The sequence below is a fragment of the Alternaria arbusti genome, assembly GCF_024043155.1.
Source record: "Alternaria arbusti strain BMP 1465 chromosome Unknown scaffold_6, whole genome shotgun sequence".
Lineage (NCBI taxonomy): Eukaryota > Fungi > Ascomycota > Dothideomycetes > Pleosporales > Pleosporaceae > Alternaria > Alternaria arbusti.
This window is the reverse complement of record NW_026249946.1, coordinates 897138-914890: the sequence shown is the minus strand read 5'-3', so window position 1 is coordinate 914890 and position 17753 is coordinate 897138. Positions and strand designations below refer to the sequence as shown.

At 53.0% G+C, this 17753-nt stretch overlaps 6 protein-coding genes across 6 annotated transcripts; all 6 read left to right on the top strand.

The window, feature by feature from the left end:
• Nucleotides 1-1681: 1681 nt before the first annotated feature.
• On the top strand, nucleotides 1682-6555 carry J4E86_005513 (uncharacterized protein; the record flags this gene model as incomplete). Its single annotated transcript, XM_051446047.1, has 4 exons — nucleotides 1682-1748; nucleotides 1811-2187; nucleotides 2244-5410; nucleotides 5460-6555. The coding sequence occupies 4 exons, from the start codon at nucleotides 1682-1684 to the stop codon at nucleotides 6553-6555; spliced, it is 4707 nt and encodes a 1568-aa protein (XP_051302814.1).
• A 1084-nt stretch (nucleotides 6556-7639) lies between these two features.
• On the top strand, nucleotides 7640-8485 carry J4E86_005512 (uncharacterized protein; the record flags this gene model as incomplete). Its single annotated transcript, XM_051446046.1, has 1 exon — nucleotides 7640-8485. One exon carries the CDS (start codon nucleotides 7640-7642, stop codon nucleotides 8483-8485), a length of 846 nt encoding a protein of 281 aa, XP_051302813.1.
• A 552-nt stretch (nucleotides 8486-9037) lies between these two features.
• J4E86_005511 (uncharacterized protein) lies at nucleotides 9038-9691 on the top strand (the record flags this gene model as incomplete). The annotated part of the gene is made up of 1 exon (XM_051446045.1): nucleotides 9038-9691. One exon carries the CDS (start codon nucleotides 9038-9040, stop codon nucleotides 9689-9691), a length of 654 nt encoding a protein of 217 aa, XP_051302812.1.
• Nucleotides 9692-10147: 456 nt separating this feature from the next.
• J4E86_005510 (uncharacterized protein) lies at nucleotides 10148-11072 on the top strand (the record flags this gene model as incomplete). The annotated part of the gene is made up of 3 exons (XM_051446044.1): nucleotides 10148-10340; nucleotides 10404-10554; nucleotides 10619-11072. 3 exons carry the CDS (start codon nucleotides 10148-10150, stop codon nucleotides 11070-11072), a joined length of 798 nt encoding a protein of 265 aa, XP_051302811.1.
• Nucleotides 11073-13185: 2113 nt separating this feature from the next.
• Nucleotides 13186-14944, top strand: J4E86_005509 (uncharacterized protein; the record flags this gene model as incomplete). Its single annotated transcript, XM_051446043.1, has 2 exons — nucleotides 13186-13347; nucleotides 13412-14944. 2 exons carry the CDS (start codon nucleotides 13186-13188, stop codon nucleotides 14942-14944), a joined length of 1695 nt encoding a protein of 564 aa, XP_051302810.1.
• Nucleotides 14945-15918: 974 nt separating this feature from the next.
• Nucleotides 15919-16707, top strand: J4E86_005508 (uncharacterized protein; the record flags this gene model as incomplete). Its single annotated transcript, XM_051446042.1, has 1 exon — nucleotides 15919-16707. One exon carries the CDS (start codon nucleotides 15919-15921, stop codon nucleotides 16705-16707), a length of 789 nt encoding a protein of 262 aa, XP_051302809.1.
• Between the last annotated feature and the right edge of the window lie 1046 nt (nucleotides 16708-17753).

Genomic DNA, 17753 nt, shown 5'->3' with positions numbered 1-17753 from the left:
TGTAGACGGCGCGCTGGACGCGAGCGGGTTGGACGAGGAAAGTGGGGTATCGGCGGCATATGAGTTTGCGTCCTGTGCCACTCCAGACGAATTTGGCGGGTTTGACTGACGGGTAGGCGCATTGTTTGCATCTGCAGTGGGAGTGCGGTTAGCCTGGGGCAGCAATACTGGTGGGGAGCGTGTACTTCTCTGAGGCAGCGTGGTTTGCGGGCTAGCAGCAGGCGGAGGGGTTCTGGAAACGGGCGAGAAGAAGTCTCGGATGCTTTTCTTTTGGGGTTTCATGGCGGAGAATAATAGAGGGGTGGTGGTGTAGACGGGTGGGGTGCCTGGTGGTGTAACGTCGTGACGCGTGAGGCGCCTAGAGGCCGGGAATAATTCCACACCTGGGCAGTTCACAGCACGCTGTCACGTGCCAGGTCGACGAACACCTGGGCAGCCCTGAATTGACCCGGGGCTAAGCATCTGGGCGCATTCCACCGTGGACGCCTCGCTGCCTGGCGCAGGGCGTGCAGACGGGCTAGATTCTTTGCCATTGACGACATGCATCGGAATCCGCATTGGCCGGCATCCGAATGTCGCTGGACGGAGGTCCATTTTCACCTGCAGAAAGTAGCTCGCATCCGAGCGATGCCGCCCTCACAGAGTGGTGACGTCTGTTTCAACGGTTTCGCATTGCTCTCGCTGCGCTGGGCAGTATCAGATCTGAGGTACAAAGGCGTACACCGTTAGAGGAGTTATATTAAGGGCATGGATGCGGCTCTAGACGCTTCATTAATCCGAGTGCCAGCTGTGAAAAGTGACTTGTACGAAGCTCGGAACTGAGGATCTCCCGGCTACGCCATGCACAGCGGAGTCGAGGGACAGAGGGCTGAGATGATGCTCCACTCGACCTGCTTAGAAGGGCTGCTGGCGGTGGCCCGCGGAAGCTCCGCTGCGATTAGTCCATGAACTGGCACTGGCAAGCCCAAGTGCTGACTGCTGACATGCTGGGGCCATGCGTTGCAGAGGATGTGTTCTCTTCCCTCTGAGGCACTGTTGCCGAGCACACGAGATGGGGATGTGCACTGTGTCTACTGCCTCTGTGCTGGAGCGGCCAGGCCACGCGTCGCCAACGCGCGCGACAGAAATAAATGCTCCTGTGTTGGTGCGTTTAATGATCAGATCGCAGTGCGGGTCCTCCAAGAGCAACTAGGCTCGCATCTTGTTAAGACCGTAGCGGCCGGCCGAGGGAGTGCGAGGCGTGTGCTTCCCGCGCCGATGCTTCTGTAAGCACATGGCAAGCATCGCATCCATCCATTCATCACTGTCAGGGTCTGCGAAGTACCTGCCGCTCCGCTGTTTCCCCTCGTGCTTCATCGTGTACTGACGACACTGCACCGCCTAATCAAACTTGGAGTCGCCCGTCGCATCGCCTGCCTGTCGCTCCGCCTCTGCGTGCAAGTTCGTCCGGCATCTTTTAATATCCGACTACACGGGCGCCCATCTGTTCTCACCCTCCGCGACAACAACACCACCACGCTCCCACCGCCCCTCAACACCCGCCCGGCACTACATGCACTGCACCCGTCGCCTCGTACCCGCGTCCGACACGATCGAATTGGCCTGCCGCGCCGCGTAGAGCCTTCCCGGCTCAGGCCGTCGCCGCCCTCGCACCGCCGCAGCCTCCCCGACGACAGGCACCATGACGCTGGAACCCTACATGGAGCCCAATGAGACCGAGGTGTCACATCCGCAGAAGCGCATACGTTGTGAGTGACACCACCCGCTGACAGCACAGAGTTGAGAGCACGCGCTGACGGGAGCCACGCAGGGGCAACACACCGCGCAACCGGCATCAAAGCGGCCAACAAGCGACACTCGCTCAAGGAGCGCCTGCACCGGCGCATAGGCTCTGGCGGCGAGAAGCGAGACTCGCTGGGCAAAGAAGGCGGGCCGCCGCTCGACCAAGACCAGTCTCCTGAGAGTTCAGATGCAGGCGCCGACCACGAAGACTCCGGCCGGAGAGTTTACTTCAACGTGCCCCTGCCCCAAACAGAGCGCGACGAAGAAGGCCAGCCCCTCGCACACTACGCCCGCAACAAGATAAGAACCGCCAAATACACGCCCCTCAGCTTCATTCCCAAGAACTTGTGGTTCCAGTTCCACAACATCGCCAATGTCTACTTCTTGTTTATCATTATCCTGGGCGTGCGTACCCACCCCTCTGACACCTCTGACACCCCCAGACTAACGCAACTGTCTAGATTTTCTCAATCTTCGGCGCCAGTAATCCTGCGCTGAACGCAGTACCCCTCATCGTCATTCTCGTCGTAACCTCCATCAAGGATGGAGTAGAAGATTGGCGGAGAACCGTCCTCGACAACGAGCTGAACAACGCGCCCGTCCACCGACTCGTCGACTTTAACAACGTAAACACGGCCGAGGACTCGATTTCGCTATGGCGGCGGATCAAGAAGGCTACCACCAAGGGCATCATCTCAACATGGCGCCTGATGAAGAACGCGAAGAGCAAGAAGGGTGCAAAGGGCAAAGGCGGCGACGACAACGCTGTCGACGGCACGCGCCCTTCGCACGAGACCCGCAGAGCATCCATCGCATCGCACAGGGAATCCTACTTTGGCGGCGAGAACGACATCCAGATGACACCCGTACCTTCACCACTCCCAGGCCAATCCCCAGCGCAATCCCCTCCATTAACTTCCGGTCCAGGAGAAGGAGACAAGATCCGCGGTGCAGACGCTAATCCCGGTGTGCAAAAGAAGTTCTGGGGAAGCGTCCTGAACCCGAACAAGACGGTCCCGGAAAAGGCACGTTTCAAGAAGGACGCCTGGAAGAACGTTCAGGTCGGCGACTTTGTGCGTCTCTACAACGACGAGGAGATCCCCGCCGACGTCATTGTTCTCTCCACCTCTTCCGACGACGGCGCGTGCTATGTCGAGACGAAGAACTTGGACGGTGAGACGAACCTTAAGGTGCGCAACGCACTGCACTGCACCCGAGAAGTGCGACACGCTCGACACTGCGAACGCGCCGACTTCGTCATCGAGAGTGAGGGCGCCCACTCGAACCTTTACTCGTACAGCGCGGCCATCAGATGGCAGCAGCACAATGCAAAGGACCCCGAAGCACCGCCGTACGAGATGGTCGAGCCCATCTCCATCAACAACCTCATCCTCCGTGGCTGCCAACTCCGAAACACTGAGTGGGTACTGGGCGTTGTCGTCTTTACCGGAGAAGAGACAAAGATCATGATCAACTCTGGTATCACGCCTAGCAAGCGAGCCAGGATATCAAAAGAACTTAATTGGAACGTTGTATACAACTTTTTCATCCTGGCCGCCATGTGTCTGGTTTCTGGAATTGTGCTTGGGGTGACATGGGCCCGGGACGACACCACCCATTCCTTCTTCGAATATGGGTCCTACGGAGGTAACCCTGCTACAGACGGTGTCATTGCGTTCTGGGCTGCCGTTATTCTCTTCCAAAATTTGGTTCCCATTTCTCTTTACATCACCTTGGAAATCATTCGAACGCTTCAGGCCCTCTTCATCTACAGCGACATCCACATGTACTACGCAAAGCTCGATTACCCATGTACGCCCAAGTCTTGGAACATCTCCGACGACGTGGGTCAGGTCGAATATATCTTCTCGGACAAGACGGGAACGCTCACACAAAATGTCATGGAGTTCAAGAAGGCGACCATCAATGGTGTGCCCTACGGAGAAGCGTACACGGAGGCTCAAGCAGGTATGCAACGCAGACAGGGTATCAACGTCGAAGTGGAGGGTGCCAAAGCCCGCGAACAGATAGCACGCGACCGTGTGCGGATGCTCGAGGGGATTCGCAAGATGCACAACAACCCCTACTTGTGGGACGACGACCTGACCTTCATTGCCCCGGACTATGTCGACGACCTGCGTGGAGACTCTGGAATGGAACAGAAGAGAGCCAACGAGGAATTCATGATCGCTTTGGCCCTCTGTCATACTGTTGTTACCGAACGCACTCCAGGCGACCCACCGAAGATCGAGTTCAAAGCACAATCGCCCGACGAAGCTGCACTTGTCGCCACTGCTCGCGACTGTGGTTTCACATTCGTAGGCCGCGAAGACGACCGTCTCGTCGTCAATGTTTTGGGAGAAGAGCGCAAATACCAGGTTCTCAACACTCTGGAATTCAACTCCAGCAGGAAGCGCATGAGTGCGATCATCAGAATGCCCGACAACCGAATCGTCCTCTTCTGCAAGGGAGCCGACAGCATGATCTACTCGAGATTGATCCCCAACGAGCAGCGACAACTCCGTGCCGATACCGGTGAACACCTGGAAATGTTTGCACGAGAAGGACTCCGAACACTGTGCATCGCTCAAAGAGAGGTTTCTGAAGAGGAATATCAAGAGTGGAACAGGGACTACGACATCGCTGCCAACGCTATCCAGGGGCGTGAAGATAAGCTGGAAGAGGTCTCCGATCGCATCGAAAACCACTTGTGGCTGATCGGAGGAACCGCCATCGAAGATCGACTTCAAGACGGTGTGCCAGAGTCGATCTCTCTTCTTAGTCAAGCTGGTATCAAGCTGTGGGTATTAACAGGTGACAAAGTTGAGACAGCCATCAACATTGGTTTCTCCTGCAACCTGCTCGACAACGACATGGACCTTATTATTCTCAAGGTTACCGATGACAACATCGGTTCCGTGGAAGCCCAGCTCGACGAGAAGTTGAAGATCTTCGGCTTGGAAGGCTCGGAGGAAGAGCTAGCCGCCGCTCAAAACGATCACGAACCTCCACCACCTACACACGCCATCATCATTGACGGAGATACTCTTAAGCTGGCTCTGGATGATTCGGTAAAGAGAAAGTTCCTTCTTCTGTGTAGGCGATGCCGATCCGTTCTCTGCTGCAGAGTCAGTCCCAGTCAGAAGGCTGCTGTCGTCAACATGGTCAAGACCGGCTTGGACTGTCTCACGCTTGCTATCGGAGACGGTGCCAACGATGTCGCTATGATTCAAGAAGCACATGTCGGTGTCGGTATTGCTGGTGTTGAGGGACGCGCAGCCGTCATGTCTTCTGATTATGCCATTGGTCAATTCCGCTTCCTCACACGTCTGGTGCTTGTTCATGGTCGATGGTCCTACCGCAGACTTGCAGAGACGATTGCCAACTTCTTCTACAAGAATATCATTTGGACGTTCTCTCTCTTCTGGTACCAGATTTACACCAACTTCGACAGCCAGTATATCTTCGACTACACGTACATTATCTTCTTCAACTTGGCGTTTACGTCACTCCCTGTTATCGTCATGGGTGTTCTGGATCAGGATGTCGATGATAGAGTATCTCTGGCCGTTCCACAGCTGTACCGTCGTGGTATCGAGCGGAAGGAATGGAGCCAGCCGAAGTTCTGGTAAGTACAATATTCTCAGAGCGTATGAAAGATTGCTAACATTCTCCAGGGCTTACATGGTCGACGGTATCTACCAATCCGCGGTCGCTTTCTTCTTCTTGTATGAGATCTTCGCACCCGCAACTTTCGCGACTTCCAACGGACTGGACCTGGCTGAATTCCGACGCATGGGTATCTATGCTGCGACTACCGCCGTTTGCGCTGCCAACATTTACGTATTGTACAACACCTACCGTTGGGATTGGCTCATGGTCCTCATCGTCGTCATCAGTACTCTCTTCATCTGGTTCTGGACCGGAGTGTACACCTCCTTCACATCGAGTGCTCAGTTCTACAAAGCTGGTGCCGAAGCATATGGTACTCTTAATTTCTGGGCTTACGTCCTCTGCGCTACGATAGCGTGTTTACTTCCACGCTTCATTTTCAAGGTTGTGCAGAAAATGTACTTCCCCCTCGATGCGGACATCATCCGAGAGCAAGTCAAGCAAGGCAAATTCGACTACCTTAGAGACACTGACGCCTACCTTCCTCCACCGCCCGAGAAGGTGGCTGGTGAGTCAGACTCTAACAAGTCGGAACCCGACGCTACAAAGTACAAAGCCGCTAACGCCGATGCTACCGATGAAGACGTGCGTCCCATCTATCCACCATCAGTCGCCCCGACGGCTACGACGCATAACCCAAGAAGCCAAAACGGCAGTAACAGCACCGACTACACCTTCCGCCGCTCTACGGAAGGTCTTCCACCCGCACCCACAACGGAAGCTCCTCCTCCTCTCGCCCACCGTATGTCGACCGATTATCGTGTGCGACCGAGCTTCGATCGTGCACGCATGTCTATGGACCGTGTACGCCCTAGTTTCGAGCAAAGCAACGACTTTACATCGGCAGCTATGTTGACACGACTCGAGTCTTCGCACAGCCGTAACAGCTTCCAAGGCCACCGGAACAGCTACCAACATGGTACTTCCAATACACAGCCAGCGGTCATGAGCCGGTTACGCAACGCGATACGCAGAGCAACAATAACACGGGACGAGGCCCCGGAACATCTTCGTCAGGATCAAGAAGATGTACCGGACGTGCCCGCAGTACCCAAGAGCCCACCACGGAGTCCACGGAGTCCACGGAGCCCGCCCAGGTAGTACCTGCAGCGTCGGTAGGACGGGTGGACTTGTTTGCATACCACGTCTTACTGTTTTCCTACTTTGACGAGCCGTTACGACTCTTTTTTGTAAATAACCGATCATATTTCTCTTTCCTGTCACGTTTCGCATTATGCTAGCGATCTGACCATGTTCCTTATCCACACATTACTACTACCACTACTACGCTTTATTCCCTGTCTGCGGTTTTTTCTCACTTGATTAGAGACTGAATGGGCGTTTTCGGATTTGCATTTTCCTCGCATGTATAGCTGTGATTCCCTCGTTGAGCTTTCCTTGTTTTACATCTTTCTCTGTCTACACTGATATCGGAGCCGTGGAGGGAAGATACTCGATATGCTCATTGCGAGATGGATGGAGAGATAAGCGTTGATGAGCATGGCTGTAGATATTTTAATGATGTGTGGCTGGCCTAGCATTTTCTTAGGCTAGCCTCGACGTTTTACAAGATTGCGTTTTGCATAGATAGTTCGTGCAATGTGTGATGGAGTCAACAGGCTTCATGACTCTCAAGCTTTCCATGCTTTCGTCGGTCTGGGTCTGTTTAGTCATAACATGCCTTGGACTCATCCAACACCGCGTGGCTGCCTCTTTCGGCTCCAGCTTGCGTTTGCAGCCAATCCGCTGCTAGCGCGCTCTTCAGGGTCCATCTGGTACACTCACACCCTACGTTAACTCACAACCACAACATTGCCGGACAGAAAAAGGCGTCAGTCGCAAAGAAGATACCTGGACTCAACTCGGTACGTTACTAATATTTCCTTAATATCTATGCGACTAGAGAGGTTGTTGTCACGTTGTTGCTTGGTGCCTGGCGAGCGAGGGTAGTGCAACCACAAGAGCAGGTGGGTCACCTACCTTGGAAGTCACGATTCACTGCGGATGCCTTATGTGCGAACACGTTGAGTGTTTGTACCTGGAATAAGAGTCGTAAGTTGTCGCAACTACCATACTGAGCATTCCTACACTCACCTGGCAGATACCACATTCTACTACTTTCACAACACGCGCCTTTCGCTACATCTTCAGCGCAACGATATTTACTACGTGCACAGAATTAGACATGGCTTTCGTACATCCCGACCGTGCGAAGAATGTAGGAGACGCAAGGGCGCAGGCTGGACGCGCTACCTCAGTCAGAGGACGTGCTGGAGACTTAGCACCTGCACAAGGAAGAAACAGGAGGAGGAAGTGGGAAGACACTCGAGATGAGCAGTATTCAATGGCTCAGGGCGAGGTCCAGGCACCGGACGAGTATGACAAGACTTCAGGAAATCGACCCGGTAACCGAAGGCCCGAGCATGCACAAGGGCCAGGAAAGAAGGCGAAATTCGAGCATACCCGCCCGCCGCGTCCGAACTCCTTCGATGCTGATCGCAGCAAACGACCGAACGTTGAAGCATCAGTACCACCCAAAAAGAGTGACCCTCGAAGGAAAGATCCCGGGCGGCACAGTCACCAACTAGATAAGGCACTTCAACTCGCCCCGAAATATCCTGACCTCCAAGATATCGACGCATGGCGAAAACTAGCTCAGAAGAACGAGCGGAGTTGGCAAGCAGAGGATGCTTTTGTATATCGGCATCTGCGTTTCGACCAGTGTCCTAAAGGGCTGGCGTTCAAAGAGTGGAAGATCAGAGTGCATCGAGAGATGGAGGGGTTGGGCTTGGAACATCCATTTATAGGGCCGCATACCAAGCAGACACCTGAGGATGAGGTCAAGACAGAGACTGTAGCTGAGGTGACGGAAGCGACGGTTGTGACAGCGCAGAAAGAAGAGGAAAGCAAAAGACGTATGGAAATGGAGAGGATGATTGCGGATGATGGGTTTGACATTGATATCTACGGCGACGAAGAGACGCGGAGGAAGTATGAGCCGTGGATCAGGAGTCGTATGGATCGAGCATAGATGTTTGGGAGTTTGTCTCGCTTACTTGGGCTTTTGCATTGCGGCTTTGACGTAAGTCTATGGTTCTTTGGCGATTAGCTTGACTGAACCTCTCACTATTGCGACGAACTCGGATTAGGAGCACTTGAAGAAGGTTTGGATGAAGATTCTTGATAGTAATAGTACCATACTGGTGATCGGTGGGGCTATTTTGTTCTGGCCTCGGCATCCCAGAGCTTCCGAATCAACATCGATTTGGCGGCATGAACCTTTAGTTGCATGTCTTCGTGATCGTAATCTTTGGTCTTTTGGCGGAATAAACTGTCCCAATCGCGCACGTGTGCGTCACGTCGCGACCTTGGAAACGCCAAGACTAGGCAGTGCTTGAACAGAACTTTGGAAACTCACATTCACTTAGACTACTACGCCCGCCTTGAGCAGAATTTTCGACACTCTAAATCTTTGAACTGATCACACAAATTCGCCCACTGCCTCTCGACCGAGCCCACTGTTACAACGACTCACACCTCTTGTTCCGTGCTGCCAGTTTACACAGCGATGTCTCTCACAAACATGGCCATGACCGCAGACCCCGAACAGGCGGAGCAAGAAGCTGGAGGCCCCGTTCAATCACGTCACGAGAGCGCGGAAGAGTACAAGCTGCCTACTCTCCCTCCCCAACAAGGACTTGCCATGACCGATGGCGATGCAGGCGAAACAAAGCCAGCTGATGCGGTATCCAGCCTCATATCCCACGAGTCAGAGATCGTTTACAAATCCAAACAATCCATCGCTCGGAAAGCTAAGGACGAGGAACTTCGACTTGCACAGGTGGACATCAAGACCAGGCTCGATGAAGTTAGCAGCGGTCTGCGCGAGCTCAAAGCGAAGCTCAAAGCCAAGGAAGACCTTGTAAGAGCACGCCGCAATCTTTCAAAACGCGCCGCCGCCGCTGAAGAGAAAGAGTTGAACGTCAAGATCGAGAAAGTAAAAGAGCAGTTGAGCGCCAAGGAGGTGCAAGTCGCGTTGCGCCATGCCAAAAAGAACGACATGCGCGAGAAATGGGCCCAGAAGCAGAAGACAGACTACGAGAAGCGCGAAGCGAGACGTAGCGAGCAAACAGAACAGGAACCAGAGATGGACGATGGTGCGGAGCCGGCAAGCGCAGGAGCTGTGATGGAGCCTAACGATTGGGACAACTTCGATATCGATATCTATGACGAGTAGGGCGTAGACGAAGTCTGACCTAGCTCTACTCGTCTTTATTGCTGTGTCAAGATGGATTGGTTGATGAGACTTTGGAACTGCTGCACACATTGTATTTTATTGCGAACTGACGATGCGTTCTTCTGGCTGCGCTACTTGCGACACAGAGCTCGGGTGCTACTCATGTCGAGTCAGGATATCGTACGATCCTTTGCCATATATGAGAGAAAGACATAGATGCTGTGCTGTCCCAACATGTCTCCAGTCGTGAAGAATGAATGTCCTGAGTGTAGCCAGGCTGGAGCTGGGTGAAGACCGCGCTAGTGTGTTGACGCTAACCAATGTTATCCTAGCCGATCCACGGGCATGTATGTCATCATCGATCGCGTCCCGACCACTTTTCGCGTAGCTTGTGAAGTATCACCGGAATGTCGTGACCATGGCATCTCTTACTGTCTTTCATTCATATCCGTCGCGATGCCGCCGTGGTCATTGATCTCACCTGCCTCGCGGGGCATAGGCTTCGCGCTCGCAAGACGGGTGCTGCAAACCACAAACGCGCCCGTTGTCGCAACGGCGCGGAAGGACCTTGACAAGACCAAGGAAGAGTTGCTCGATGGCTTGGACGTGGACGAGTCGCGATTATCGGTGATGAAGTTGGATGTTCTGGGTACGTAACCAGCATTGATTGTGTTGTGTGTACAACGATGATCAAGTGTTGACCACGTTTTAGACGAGACGAGTATCGCGGATGCCGCAGCGACCTGCAAGAAGCAGTTCGGCGGTAGTCCCAGTCAGCTTCAGCTCGCGCTGATGGTTCCTGGAATTCTGTTTCCGGAGAAGTCACCAGCCCAGATCAACGCCGACGATGCTTTGCTGACTTTGTGAGTAATGCCGCTATCTAAGGTTTACATGATACATGTGCTGATCTGATACACCAAAACCCAGCCGCACCAACACGTTAGGCCCAATGCTGATGCTCAAGCACTTCTCTCCCTTCCTTCCAAGGAAAAGCGCAGTCGTCGATAAGGACCAAGAGAACATGACAGGTTTACCAGATGTAGCTACGATAGCTATCATGTCAGCTCGAGTCGGCAGTATCAGCGACAACCGCCTCGGGGGATGGTACAGCTATCGCGCTTCAAAAGCTGGCGTCAATCAGGTAGTCAAGACCTTCGATAACCATCTGAGGACTGCTTCCGGCGACAACGCGATGGCGGTTGCCTTGCATCCTGGAACTGTCAAAACTGGGTTGAGCAAGGACTTCTGGAGCAACGTCAAGAAGGAAAAGCTATTCGAGCGCGACTGGGTCGCAGAAAGGCTGATTGATGTGATCAGGGAAGTGGCGCCTGAAGGACGAGGGAAGTGTTGGGACTGGGATGGGAAAGAAGTTCCGCCTTGAGGCACATACAGAACGCAGGCGCAATCCCATTTCGCCTACTATATGCATCAACAAAGCCAGCATCTTTTCTCCCACGCAACTCTATCATCCCGACCCGATCACCGCTTATTCTACCAGTATTACATTGCTTGGCTTTCGTTATCCAACCAGCATACCCCGACCCATCGTTATCATGGCAGCTCTTCCCTACTCGCAAGGCGTATTCAATAGCTCGGACGATGTTTCCGTACCTTCGCACATACACACACATGCTGCAAAGCTACCTCAAGCACTCGCTATTCGGCCCACAGTCTCGCAGCAAATCTCGACAACGATCGACTTGACGTATACAAGTCAGCAGCGTACTTCGGACAAGCATGCAAACCAAGCGTCGGGACCAAACAAGATCACAACTGGTACTCTTCGAGGAGGCGCTGGGCCGCCAGGAGAAGACGACGAGTTCGACCACGACATGCCAGCAGGTGATGATTTCTACGACTCCACTGAGGTCTCTGCCGAAGACCAAGCTTTACCTGGGGGGTCCCTCGGCTCTGTGTCGTCTGGGTATTCTTCCTCTTCCGACTTATCAGCCGCTGCATCTGAGCACTTCCATGAGCAGAATGAACTACAACACGCTCGGGATAATGAACCCCCGGCGGCTGGACCATCAGGGCACCCATCCAGTCGGCACGACAGTGACTATTTTTCTCACGGTCCACGTCTCGGTAGTCCATTTCAATTCGAAAATGCGCCGCTCACTGGGTCCCGTAATCCGTCCAGATCACACAGTATGGACATCATGCCCTACACAGGGCCACCCAACGACAGCACAAGCTCAATCCAGCATACTCCGTATGAAGGCCCAAGCGAACGTCAGCCTTTAATCGGAAGCCGTGTTCCAGGCGGAATTCCGCCCCCTGGATACACGTACGATGGCGGGGAAGAGGATCCGCCTGTGGCACCTCAATCCCCCGTGGAACCTCAACCTGAGGCGGAACCTCAATACCCCGCATGGCGACGCCGAGCGTTCAGAGCGCGCCAGATTGTCAGAGTGTATCGCTGGCGTGCAGGCTTCCGTGGAGGATTGACGCGGTTTGGCAGGAATCTGCTCGTTTTGAATAGAGAAAGTGGGAAGGATATACGCAAAAAAGACAAATGATGGACTGGCGTTAAGGGGACTTGTATCGGGAGGTTCTTCTTTAGTGTTATCGGGTATGCATGCAGATAGCTGGTCACATAGACCAAACAATACACTTCAACGTGTATAGCTATTTTCGTTAGGGTGTTAGATGTGCTTATGTCTACCAGCCAGCTCGTCGTCTTTGTAAGTTCAACCAGTGGCGCGATCTCACCTTATACAAGGGAAAAACTAAACACCCTAGAGCCTACGTTAACGTTAGGCTACCAAATCTGCATATTTTTACCTTGATGTAGGCTCTAGGGTGTTTATTTTTTCCTTGCATGAGGTGATCTCAGAGTTGAGCTTCCCCAGAGCGGGGCACCCCGCTCCTGCCTGAACAGAACCTTGGAACGTGCAGCGTACGCCATCTAACGGCCCGGCGTACTTGGAACTCAATGTTCCGAACAGCGAGCCCGATCTTGCCTACTTCCTTCTAGATACTCGATCTCATTCGCATTATTAAGTGCGATGATGGTGTGTAGCTTCAAGCATGTGATGTTTGACGACAGCCAGCTTGCATCCAGCCACGTACCTGCGTTCCCCGGAACGCGATACTGGATTTCTGGAAAGCTTCACAGCATCCGATCACCAGGCACGGAAAAACTTTACGTCAGCGGGCGCATTCGCGAAGATCGACATACATTTCTCCGCAATCTCTATGAAGCCTCGGATCTGGGAAACTCATTAAGCCCGGTGGCTCTGCAGCTCATCGTATATTCGCGTCACCCTGCATAACGGTTAAAATACGTTGTGTGTTCGATGACAACAGCAATAGCGCTGCGGAAGCAGTCTGGCTAAATGAGCACAATTTGGTACGCGAGACGGCCGTCGATCGCTCTTCTCCACAGCAGGCAAGTACCAGCCTCTTGGTCGTAAGGCCGATGGTACGCATAAAGCATCCCACATCGCCGCATACAGGATGAACTCTGTCGAGACCCTCTGAAATTCCTCAGGATGCGGTTTCTACGAAGCATCGTGACGGCTGTCCTCGCATGCGCAGCTCCAGCGCTCGCGCAGAACTCAACGTTCCTCAACCCAGTACTTCCAGGTTGGCACAGCGATCCATCATGCGTCAACGTGAACGGGACATTCTTCTGCGTAACTTCCACATTCATCGTGAGTTCTGGCTGTACGAAGTGCATGTGAGACATATACTGACTTCGTACCTCTACCTCTGCAGTCATTCCCCGGGCTACCCATCTACGCATCGAAAGATCTAGTCGACTGGAAACACATCAGTCACGTATGGAACCGTGATACGCAACTCCCAAGCTACAGCTACTCGAGCGATGGCCAACAAAGAGGCATGTACGCAGCGACCCTGCGATTCCACGAGGGTGTTTTCTACGTCATTTGCGAATACCTCGGATCGGACATGGAGGCAGGTGTCTTGTTCAGGACTACAGATCCTTTCGACGACGCGTCATGGAGCGATCCAGTGACGTTCGAAGCTCCCAAGATCGATCCCGATATTTTCTGGGATGATGACGGCAAAGTGTATGTCGCAACCCAGGGAATCATCGTGCAGGAGATGGACATTGATACTGGCGAAATGGGACCTGTCATTTCGCTCTGGAATGGCACCGGCGGCGTTTGGCCCGAAGGTCCACACTTCTACAAGAAAGACGGATGGTATTATCTGTTGATTGCTGAGGGCGGAACAGCCGAAGACCACTCAGTCACTATGGCTCGCGCAAGGAATATCACGGGCCCTTACTCTCCCAGCCCATACAACCCACATCTGACGAACCGCGGTACATCAGAGTACTTCCAGACCGTCGGGCACGCAGACCTTTTCCAAGATAACAACGGCGAATGGTGGTCTTGCGCGCTCGCGACCCGCGTGGGTCCAAATGGTACATCCTTCCCCATGGGGCGCGAAATGGTACTCACGCCAGTTACGTGGGAGGAAGGCGAGTGGCCCGTATTCCAACCTGTAAGAGGCAAGATGACTGGCTGGCAACTACCTGCGCGCTCAAGAGATGTTCCAGGTGACGGGCCTTTCAATTCGGACCCAGATGTTTACGACTTCCCTTCAAACTCGACAATCCCACGCAACCTTGTGTACTGGCGTGTTCCTCGCGATGGCGCGTTCAAGACAACGCAAAAGGGTCTGCAAGTCGCCCTTGGTCGCAACAATCTCGCTGGCTCGCCAGGCGGGTCTGACCCAGCTTCGAGGGCTGTGAACTTCATCGGGCGCCGCCAGACAGATAGCACATTCAAATTCAGCGTGGATCTAGCCTTCGACCCGAAAGCCGATGGGGAAGAAGCTGGTGTGACCGCCTTCCTCTGGCAGACGGCAAACATCCAGCTCGGACTCATGCGCATTAATGGGTCGACATATCTGCGTTACAACTCAACGGAACATCAGGAGAAGAAGACGCCTGTACCCGCGTCTTGGAATGGAAAGCCCATGCGCTTCGAGATCACGATGCCGGATCCAAGGACATACGTCTTCTCGGCTACGCTAGCCCACGGCAGGTCAAGACCGATCTCGTTTGGCAGAGCTTCAACAGAGCAACTGAGTCCATCGGGCTCGTTTGTAGGGACACTCATCGGTGTGTATGCTACTTGCAATGGAGCTGGCTCAGGGCTAGATTGCCCAGCTACCACACCAAACGCGTACTTCGGACGGTGGAGGTACAAGGGTATCAGACAGTACATTTCCGAGACTGAGAGCGTGTCAAGCGAAGCCTTCAACCAAGGTAGATAAAACCTTAGTCGAGATACCAACAAAAAGTGGTGGAAGACTGTATGAGATTACTTCGAGTGGGAGCTATCGTGAGACGTCTCACACTGTAGACCTAGATAACTCCTTCAAGCAAATGTAACCCAGATCTGGTTGTATCGTGCTATGCATGGACGTGAGTGCTGAAAAGGTCAGAGGAGTGAGCATTCATTTCTAAACACTCTATTCCCACCATTGTACCAGCTGATAGAAAGGCTGAAGCCATCTCAATAGCCGCATATTCATCATGTTGCCCGCCTTATTCATGCCGTGACATCTCTTGTTTTGCTTACACGCCTCGAGCGAGTGGATAGATGAATTACCGACCCATTCTGCAATTACTTACAGAACACGTAAAACAATGTGTTACAGAATCTACGTGTCTCGTCGATCAGTGGTATCCCTTACACGATCAAAGCTTTCAGATCGACGTAATTGTCCACCAATTTCGAACCTCTTACGTACATCTCACTTGTTCATGATGCATTTTACTAAGCCTGCGGACGATTTTGTATGGCAAGGTCCTACCTCCCACGTGGCTTCCTTTCTTGCAAAGGTGCTTGGTAAGATGGCCACTTTTGAAACTTTGGAACTTTGAAACTTTGGTTACTGCCATTTTCCAAAGTTTGGCTCGCAAATCGATGTGTTATGACTCAGAGGCGCCAGCATCGAACGCTACCATGATTTCTGTTTGCTCTACGGTCACGCGCCAGTCTCTGCCTTTATTTGCGCTCTCACTCCGATTTTACTCGCGCTCTCACCCCACCTTTACTTCGCTCTTACCTTTACTTCGCTCTTACCCTGCCTTCACTTTCCACAGCCATATAAATTCTGTCTGCGCTTCTCTTTCTTTCCTTCCTTCGTCTTTCTTTCTTTACCAAAGACAGTTGGTTTTCCAAAAACCTACTCTCGCCACTCATCTTCTTTTTCGATTGATCAAAACCACACCTCCGCCCATCATGGGTCTACCGGAGGATATTTTGTCAGAATGGGTCCTGTCCAACGTCAAGAAGCTTGATCGTACGCTTGTTGGAGAACCGGTCAACGGTACAAGAAAAATCTCCGGTCAACTCTTGTCACCTCCGGATACTGTGATGGCATCCAGCGCGTCATCCTCCTCTGCCCAAGTTGCACAACCACATCCTGACCTCGAGGTACCACTCAACTTGTATTCCATGCAGGCTTTTGAATTTCTAGGATTCACGCCAAGCGCTGCAGAGTCGCTCCTCGTTGTCTGGACCCGTGACGACGAAGCCGACCTCGAAGACGTGATAATCGATCGCATTACGTACTTCGGCGGTCATGATTCTGTTGACGAGCGGACCATTATGAGTAAGATCGGAATTTCCGCGGAATTGCAAGAGAAGGTCATGGACCCTGAGTATGAAGACGTGAGAAGCACCCAGTCGTTGAGCTACTGGATACTGGAGACTGTCTTCGAAAATCTTTGGACTCTCAAGAATTTGAGTGAACGACTCAACCGAAACCTGGCTGTTATTCAGTCCGGTAAGACCCCGTTCGCTTGGTTACGTGGCGGCGCCCCTGAGGACAGGTCAAAGTACCACTTGACCCGAGTTGGTCATACAACTCTCTTCCGGTCAACGTCAGCAGCACAACTCGAGAGAGTGTTCACGCAACGCTCGCTCAAACTCGAGCAGAATTTCCAATTCGGAAACCCAAAAGGGCGAGAATGCGACTGGAGGATATGCACTGCTGTTTTGGGATTTAGCGGGGCCATTTCGCATTGAGCAAGGTTGAGGAGGAAGACAGCGCATGAACATGCAAGAGCCTCAAAGATGGCGAAGGATCGCCATGATGGCCGTTATGAGGATCACACCCACCTAGGAAAAATATGAATAGCCTGGAGCCTACGTTGGCGTTGGGTCACCTACTTTGCAAGTTTTTGTTTTAATGTAGTCTGCAGACCTGTTCAGATTTTTCTTGTACGAGGTGGGATGTGCATCCTGAACAATCCTTCTGAGCTCGGATATTCCTAGACATCTCAAAGACGCTGTCGGAAGCTCGTTGAGCTACTTGCACTTCCCGGGGCTTGTAAGTTCTGTTCGAGATGGAATCTAAATAGAAGCCTCCATGGCTCATGACTACAGGACGGAAAGATATGGCACAACTGATACGTATCCGCGGATACGTTCGTGTTTCTAGTATACGTGTAGCTTAGCAATGGGATCATCCGTACATAGCATAGCGCCTGTCTATCTCTATGCGACTTGAAGATGAGCAATTAGCAGCCTCAATCTATCATGCCTGCAAGTGGCGCAGCCTCATCAGACGCGAAGAAACTGCTGTGCCGCTTCCATCGAGTCATAATCATACTACGCATGTCAAGCAGTGACACGGTGAAAAAACCGCGACAGCCCACCCAACCTAGCACAAAACATCTCTCGTCCCACGTCCAACATACTTCGCACAGCCCCCCTCCAACCTCGCTCATCCCCTCGCACCCCGCGTCACCAGAAAGGCAAAATCGGCCAAACCGCCCGCCTACCCTCGTCCCAATCTCCACTTTAACCTGACATGTTGCGGTCCGCCGCATGAACCCAGATCCCTACCGCACGCACATGGCTCCCCAGCGAGGCCGCCAGCCAACCTAACCCCTTTTCCGCTGCAAGAAACACGGTACGCTAGATCCTTGGGGCCGATGCTACAGGGCGCTAAGAGGAGAGCAATGGTGTGGGCAGTGGGCACGGAGAGGGTCAAGCACAGGGTAGGTCAGGGCTCCTTCCCGCTGCTCACCGCTGGTTTGTTGGTGGAGGGAGGGAGGGAGGGGGATGGT